The following is an 8,752-nucleotide window of genomic DNA, read 5'->3' on the forward strand; positions in this document are numbered from 1 at the left end:
GCAAATACAACATAAAACCAATAGTGGTAGTATATGCTACAGTAACGGTAGTAGATATAAAGTGCTACTACCTTTCTAAAGGTTTTGCATTATATTTTTGTTGTTTTAAAGGTTTTGTTTTTTAAGGTCAAAGACATATATTGTTGAAAAAAAAAACTTTTTTTTCGAAAAAAATAGTTTTGAAATATGCAATTTGAGCAAACGAGGTGAACCTAACGAGCCGAACCGAATTGTTCGTGAATTTTAAACGAGCCGAACTCGAGCTAAAAAAAAGGTTCGTTTTGAACTCGAGTCGAGTTTCGAGCTGAACCAATTCTTATCGAGTCGAGTCGAGCTCAGACAGGTTCGACTCGGCTCGACTCATTTCCAGCCCTATATAGTGTATACAAAAGAAGGAAAAAGAGTATTTTAAAAATAAAGAAAAAGAAAGAAAGTTGCTTGTTGTGAATTGTGATAAATGAACTGTATTTTCATTGTGAAGTCAAAAAATATAGTTGTATTGGTGCGTATAAGCGTGTTGAAAAATTGGGGAGTAAATATAGAATTGGGGAGGATCATCACCTATTAAAAAGGAGAATATAGAATTAAAAAGAGATGGAGGTAGGATTAACTATTGATCGTTAGTCATTATCGTAAATGTGTAGTGAATTATGAAATAGTCCATCCAGAATTAATTAATTATAAACAAAAAGAGTAGTTGAAAAGTTGTTATATGTAGATTAAATTTTGAACCATATACATTAACCTTTCAATTATGATTTTGCTTATATTTCATTATGGAGGGAGCACTCCATTTGTTCTTAAATACATGTCACAGTCAACCACTTCACACATGTCAATACGTAATTTTGATTATTAATATCTTTAATTATCTATAAAAAATTTATAAAAATTTGACATTTATAATTTATAAAAATTTATAATAATTTTAAAAATATTCATTGAGATAAATCGAACAATATCCTACATGCTAACATTCATATTTATATTTCGTCAATAAAAACAATCATATTTATATATTTTTTGACTAAAAATAAATGATATTCATTCATTCAAATTGATAGAGTACATCGATACAATGCAAATTCGCTAAAAACAAAAAGGATGAATTTACGAACAAACTCGCAACATCTATGTTAATAGCATAAAACAACAAAGTACATAAGCCTACACATATGACTATATTCAAATCTCCTGAATACTCATGTCTTCGGATCTGCAACGTTGACGACTCCAAAACCATTGATTGGATTTGCACCTGATTAGAGCTGATCTGATAATCTGAATCGGAAAAAATACCTGAACGAAACGAAAAACACAAACAACGCCGCACAAAAACGACGAACAAAACAATGTCGCACTAAATCGATGAAATTACAAAAAAAAATAAAATAGATGTGAAAATCACTTATTTCAACAAAAGGGAAAGCGAAAAACGAGCTAGAGGGGGTGATTTTGGGTTAACAATTGACCCTAAATCACCCTTCCATAATGGATGAAGGATAAGAAACTAGGGTTTTGGTGACGACTCAAAAAGAAAAAAGGGAAGAGAAATACATTCATATTTATATATTAGTTAAAAAATATGATCAAAGTAAGATATATGAGTAATGTATATTGTAAAGTTACGATATGTATTTAAGAACCAGTAAAATACAATAATTTGAAATTATTGTAGACAATATTAATATAAGGGCATATTTGAAAAATAATCAACGTCACATTGAAAAACAAAGTTTACTTAATTTAAAATATTTATAATTTAAGATTGTAATTAAAATATTTATAATTTAAGATTGTAGGTAGTAGTTATTTTAGAATATGGAGAATTTGTCCTCGTGAGCTAAGCTCAGTTGGTATGGACAATGCATAATATATGCAAGGTCCGGGGTTCGAACCCCGGCCACCACAAAAAAAAAAAAGAATATGGAGAATTTGTTCCGGTGAGCTTAACTCAGTTGGTAAGGACAATACATAATACATAGGTGTGTTTGTTTCAAGTTTATCAAATTTATTCATAGAAATAACATTCCTTGGAACATAAAGATGGGAATTTTATTCCAAGGTATATAGAAAAAAGTTCCGGTGAGCTTAACTACTGGTAAGGACAATACATATGTGTGTTTATTTATATTCATAGAAATAACATTCCTTGGAACATAAAGATGGGAATTTTATTCCAAGGTATATAGAAAAAAGTTCCGGTGAGCTTAATTCAGTTGGTAAGGACAATACATAGGTGTGTTTGTTTCAAGTTTACCAAATTTATTCATAGAAATAACATTCCTTGGAACATAAAGATGAGAATTTTATTCCAAGGTATATAGAAAAAAGATGTTTGTTTAACATTATAATATTCCCGGAAACCATAAAAATAGGGATTATAATTGGTAATTACTTATGAATTTATTCTCATGTTCATGGGAACTTTATTCCCACCATTTTCTTTGAATTTTTTTTTTCTATTCCCAGGATTTCTTTGGGAAAAATTTTCTATTCCCAGGAACGTTTTATATCCGGGAATAAAATTTAGTAAACCCGTAACAAACATAGGCATCCATATTTCCATCTTTTTATTCCCGGGAATATACAAATATAACTTGAAACAAACGCACTCATGTATGCAAGGTCGGAGTTCAAACCCCGACCACGTTAAAAAAACAATATTTTCATTCCTTAATTTCTTCTTAAAAAAATATTTCATTCCTTAATTTATAAACTTTTCCTTGAATTAAATAATAACGCTAAAAAAATATTTTCATTCCTTAATTTATAAACTTTTCCTTGAATTAACGCAACCCAAAATTACCATGGGATAGCGTAGAACAGAGAACAATTATTGGTTTCTGAACCAAAAACAAAACTTAAATGATTTTCCGTGTACATCACGCGCTTCGAGGAAACTCTGACTTTTTGAACAATTTTCATGGTACAGTACCACATTTCTTCAACCCATGCAGTAAATATTTGTTTGTTTTATGTAACAAAAACATACAACAAGACAAACCGTGTCTGAAACAACGGCGGTTAAAGGCTATTCCAACTTGCACCTTTTCTTCTATTTATACAACCTTCTTTTCCTTCGTTTCTCACTTTTTCCCCTCTTTTTCCTCTTTAAAGAATCATTATACTTGCACTTCCCACAATCTTAAACCCCAAAGAACAAAGGTAATAACCCAAATCATGTGACCATTTTTTTTCCTCTCAATTTCAAAACTCAATTGTGTTTTATAATATTACAATTGATTGTTAAAAATCTTTTTCTCTTTTGTGCTTTACTCATAAAAATTTATGTACACATAGTATCTAAACACATATGATTACATTAAATGAAATATTATCGATGTCGACGTGTCTGTATCGTCTGAAATATGAATTGTTGAATGAAAATGAAGGTAATAATCCGTGAATGGAGGAAAGGGAGGATGGGGACAGGGAGGGGTGGGAAGTGTGGGACCTGTGGGTAATGTTCAAAAGAAAGAGGAGAGAGAGAGAGAGGAGAGAGAGGGGTAAGGTAACTAGAAAGAAAGAAAGAAGACTTCAACATCACGACAGTGGTGGATAGTAAAAGACAGCTAGCAATGAAGAAGGAGCCTCACCTACCAGTGCCCATCCATCACATTCTCTCTCTCTCTCTCTCTCTTTGTGCCTTCCTTCATAACCCCCCTTTACCATTTAAACCTTCTTCACTCTCCTCTTTCCTCTTTCAAATAACTCACTCCAACACACTATTCCCCCCCCTCTCTCTCTCTCACACCTTTTCTACCATTCTCTTCTCACTACTCTTTCCTTAATTTCAATTTCACCTCAAATAAACTAAGCTTAGTTTCAGGTTTGGTTCTTTTCATTTTCTCATTTGGTTCACAAATTCTCTAGTTTGTTTTCTTAGGTTGAGAAGCATTCATTAGTGAGTGTAGTGTCGGTTGAATTCAATTTTGAGTTTTCTTCCAATTTTGCCCTTGCTTTCTTTCATTTTACTCATTATAAACAATTTTGATTTTGGAGAAGAATGAATTGTCACCATTTTGCTTAATTTTTTTATTTTTATTATGCAGGAGTTGAATTGTGAAATTATACATTCTGCGTCATAATTTACTCAAATTCAACAAGGTTAGCTGCCCTTCTTCAATTTTATCTCAATTTTCAAGTGTTGGCATTATATTCCATTCAATTTTCCTTTCTGAAGAAATACGGTCGCAATAATAGTGTTGTGTTGTGTGTGTATCTTCAATTTGATTCTAAAATAAATGGAGAAACTGGAAATTAAAATACTACTGTACTTCTTCCGTCCTAGCTACATCAACTTATGATATTTATGATGACTTATTTTTGCTTACATTTTATTTTAGACGGAGGAAGCATTAATAATATAAATAATAATATGAAATAAATAAATTGGGATATTGTTGTTTCAAAAGAAAAATATTGGGACCAGCGGTGGCTAAAATACAATGGGCTTTTGCTGACTTAATTGAATTCATACTCTTTTATTATATACACGATGCAATGAAATTCTTACACATTTATCCAATCAAGTCATTTTAATATCTATTTGGCGTGACCTCATTGGATGAATTACGTTGCTGCTACATAAAAATGAACTTTTTTTTTTTTGTTTAAACATTGAATTTCATACTTATCTTAAAAAATCTTTAATTTCTATTTTTTTTTATCTAAAGAAGGAAAACAGAATTAAATAATTACACAAAAAACTCACATTACCCTATTTAATTTCGTTTTTTCTTTAATTTAAAACATTTCCGTAAAAAATTACGTGCGGCAATTAATACATACGCGCAATCACCTCTATAAAAACAAAGCAATTCTTTGTTTTTCACTTATTACAAACTCAACTTTATTTTACGTTTTGACTTGCAGAGAAGAAAATGGCTGGAACAATGAACGAGATTGATTGCTTCAACTTATTTGACAACATTGATGACATCTACCCCGTCGACGACGTTGACACCGCTGCCGCTTCATTGCCCTCCTCCGCGGCAAACTACAACTCGTTGGCGAGTATCTGGCCGAATGAGTCTGACTCGGTGTTTTCTGGCAATAGTACTTCAGACCTCTCGGCGGAGCTCCCCGTTGATCCGGTGAGTAGAGAGTTACTTAAAGTATAATTTATTTTATTTTGTTGTTATTATTTCATAATAACAGCTTTGTCAGAAAAAAATTATTTCGTACTAATAGGTTTGTTTGTAACCGTCTGATTGCTTGATTATGACATCATAATAGTTCCGTGTACGGACCTGATTGTCTGTTTGTAGCTTTACTATTTCCAGCTTGTCACACGGATTATGTGGTTTTTCTTTTTTGATAAAGGATTACGTGTTTTTTTCTAAATTCTTTTTTATTGACTCATTTTGATTTATATTCCTTTTATTGACTTATCGTGATTTTTTTCCCTAGCAACATCATGAATGGTTTACAGTTCAAAATTTAAAAAAAGAAAAGAAAAACAGTCCAAAAGATTTTACTAACTTATAATAAAGTTTTTTTTTATCGAGGAAATTCATTTTCATGTTTTTTTCTTTGCCATATTATTTTTTTTTTGTAGAGAATTTCAAAATTTTAAATCCAATTCATGTCGAAAAATGATTTTTTTAAGGTTTAATTTATATACATTTGACAATTTAAATTATTTGCACGTTTAAATCCAATCAATTGCATATTGCCACTTTTTTAGGTTAATTTTTAAAATATCTTCTTAAATATCTATTTAATATAATTTACTTATATACACTTATAAAAAATCAAACCACTCTACTTGACCAAAAATAAATAAAGTAAAGTTAATATTTTATTTTTATTTTCTAAAATTGGTCCAAAAAGTAGAAAATTCCTTTACTTGAATTGGAAGTCATTATTATTAACTAATTAAGAACTTTTATAATACTATAAATATAAAGTATTTATAGAAAGGGTAGTTTGGTCATTTTTTCAGGAAACTTGATTGTGTCGGTGACATGTGGCACATCACTTCCACCCTACTCTCCAATTTGAGGGGTGCGCTGTCTCAATTATTTGGATCATCATTATTGGTTGTCATGTGCTTTTGCATGTGATTATCACGTGATGTGAGCACCCACCTAAATAAATAATGAACCTTCAAATTGGTGGTCAATCTAGCCAGTAACAACCCATGTTTGTTTTATTTTATTTTATTTTATTTAATTCATACCAAAGCACAAGTTCTTATTCTTCATTGAATTTGAAGAGTAATATACTTTTTTTTGGTTGTATATGCTCTACTAAACTGCATTCTTTGCTTGAACTGTCCACATGTGAATGACATTTTAATAAGTGATTGTGTTTTTACTTCAATATTAGTTATATGTAAAAACATGCTTGCACCATACACACATGTTTTGTTTTTCACCATTGAATCAATAAGTATCATGATATCTCATTTGATCCAATGATGCAATTTATTGATCAAATTGTGGAAAATAACTTGTGCGTGATGCAAAACTTATCTCATTTACGCACCATAAAACTAGCCTCTAAGAATAATAGATGAAGATGTGAATCTAAGTTTTATTTTTATTACAATCTAAGTTTAAGTTATGTTTCTTCTAATAAAATTGTGATTTTGATCAATCCTGTTATATTATTACAGTTCGAAGATCTTCTTTCATTGGAGTGGGTGTCCAATATTGTGGACGATTCATTTTGTGAGGAGAGTCTCACAATGAAAGTGGAGCAGCAGCCATCATCATCAGCTGTCAGCAAGGAGGACTCTGGGCATTATCAATTTCAGACACCAAGTCCTATTTCTGTCCTTGAAAGCAGTAGTTCCTGCTCTGGTGGAAAGACCACAGGGATTTACGTCCCCATTCCGGTGCCTTGCGGACGTGCACGCACCAAGCGTCCACGCCCCACAGCCTTCAACCCTCGTTCTGCTATGCAACTCATTTCCCCTACTTCCTCTTCTGTTGAGGAGAACATGCAGCCTAATGTTATCTCCACCAAGGCGCTTTCTTCAGATTTTGAAAATTTTGCTGAGTCCCGGATTATTGTCAAGAAACCAAAGCTCTCTTCTGGAGAGACCAAGAAGAAAAAGAAAATCAAGGCACCACTTCCTACTGCTCCAGCTGACAGTGGCGAACAGAATGGTTCACTACCTGTTAGGAAATGCATGCATTGTGAGATAACCAAGACTCCACAATGGAGGGCAGGTCCAATGGGGCCAAAAACACTCTGCAATGCTTGCGGTGTACGCTACAAGTCGGGCCGACTATTCCCCGAATACCGGCCTGCTGCTAGTCCAACGTTTTGTCCAGCTGTGCACTCCAATTCGCACAAAAAGGTCCTTGAAATGAGATGCAAGGATAGTTTTGAATCAGATTCAGCTGAACTCATTCCAAACACCAATGTTCTCGCCTTGGAATACAACATTTGAAGGGAACTGAGCCTAGTTGGAGATTTCTCTCTCCTCGCCTTATCTAGAGTCGCGTCGTATGTTTTTTTTTTGTTGAGTTTTATTTCTTTTGGTCATTGGTTTTTGTACAGGGCTGGAATGGGGAGAATAGGATTAATAGAACAGAAGGAAAGGGAAGAAAAGGGTAGGATCTTAGGTCTAGTTATTTTAGATCACTTAGGTCGGTAGGAGTCAGCGTCTTTTTTCTTGGCATTCTTTTTATAATATCCATATCCATGGGAATTCTTTTTGCAGTTTATTTGTAGCAAATTTTCTGAGTTGAGTAAGAGACAAGATTTGCATTTGCACTTGCTTTGTTTCATTTCAATCACTCTGGTTGTGCATATATCCTATACTAACATCTATGAGTATGTCGCAATTCGCAAATATATTTTTTGAGTGAACTTTAACTGGATTGAATGTTGGAGTGCATTTTGATGAATGCCTGGAAGTATTAGATTCTTGTCATATTGCTGATATTCTCTGTGGAGCAAGAAATGTACCATAAAATCAAGCATCAATACCAAAATCTTTCTGCTGTGCTAGTTGGTTCTGAGTGCTAATTGCCCATAAAGGATATGCTATTATGCTGTGGAAAATTGTGATATGGAAGAAGTTTTTATTATTTCTTTTAACAATTTCTTTTGAAGTGATTATGACATGGATTTAAGATTTGACTCCTTAACTAGGAAGTGGGGAGAACATGGAAGAAAAGACATATTAGTAATCATCATTTATAATGCAAATTACTTATATTGGGAGACACCTACCATACCAAAACCCAAAAGAAAAAAGTTGAGGGAAAGAAATGATGATTCTTATTGGTTAGACTCATTCATGCCTTGTAAGGTAAGAACCATGCTTAATATATAAATCTAATTATGAGTTTAGGTTCTTTTTAAAGGATTTGGCAACATGTCATGATCTTCCATAACTTAACAACTAACAATAAATTAAATGGTACTTTGCTGGTAAGCTCAATTAATTGCTCAAATGAATTTCAGTTGCTTCAACTTCTCCAGGTGATATGATATTCTTTCCGACATATACATCTACCATATTTTAAGACATATTACTACTTTGATAAAATCATAAAAGGACAAGCTACCTCTTCATCATCATGTTTGCTTTTTATGTATATTTAATTCAAGTAACCAAGATTACATTGTTAATAATGTGCAAAATTGGGTCAATTTAATCACCAACCTCTTAGGTCTAATAACCAATCTATTCAAAAGCAAGTTTGTTTCAAGTTCTCTATCATACTGGGGTAGGTCTGAGTAGAGAAACTTCTTCTAACTCTTTTGAATAGAAGATGACAGCATA

At 32.4% G+C, this 8,752-nt stretch overlaps 1 protein-coding gene across 2 annotated transcripts; it reads left to right on the forward strand.

Annotated features, from left to right (window-relative positions):
• Window positions 1-3,074: 3,074 nt before the first annotated feature.
• LOC146958022 (GATA transcription factor 8-like) lies at window positions 3,075-7,734 on the forward strand. Of its 2 annotated transcripts, none has more exons than XM_085739690.1 (4): window positions 3,075-3,168; window positions 4,056-4,110; window positions 4,879-5,099; window positions 6,626-7,734. In XM_085739690.1, the coding sequence occupies exons 3-4, from the start codon at window positions 4,887-4,889 to the stop codon at window positions 7,406-7,408; spliced, it is 996 nt and encodes a 331-aa protein (XP_085595816.1). In that variant the 5' UTR covers window positions 3,075-3,168; window positions 4,056-4,110; window positions 4,879-4,886; the 3' UTR covers window positions 7,409-7,734. The 2 variants fall into 2 exon arrangements, with proteins under 2 accessions (XP_085595816.1, XP_085595815.1); XM_085739689.1 differs by lacking the exon at window positions 3,075-3,168 and adding an exon at window positions 3,689-3,832.
• Window positions 7,735-8,752: the final 1,018 nt, after the last annotated feature.

This window comes from Medicago sativa, chromosome 1, assembly GCF_051527215.1.
Source record: "Medicago sativa cultivar Bolivia chromosome 1, Bolivia_mono, whole genome shotgun sequence".
NCBI lineage: Eukaryota > Viridiplantae > Streptophyta > Magnoliopsida > Fabales > Fabaceae > Medicago > Medicago sativa.

Coding starts and splice junctions, on each gene's coding strand:
- LOC146958022 (XM_085739690.1), top strand. CDS start 4,887: ATGGCTGGAACAATGAACGAGATTGATTGCTTCAACTTATTTGACAAC. Junction 5,100..6,625: donor CGGAGCTCCCCGTTGATCCG/GTGAGTAGAGAG, acceptor ATATTATTACAG/TTCGAAGATCTTCTTTCATT.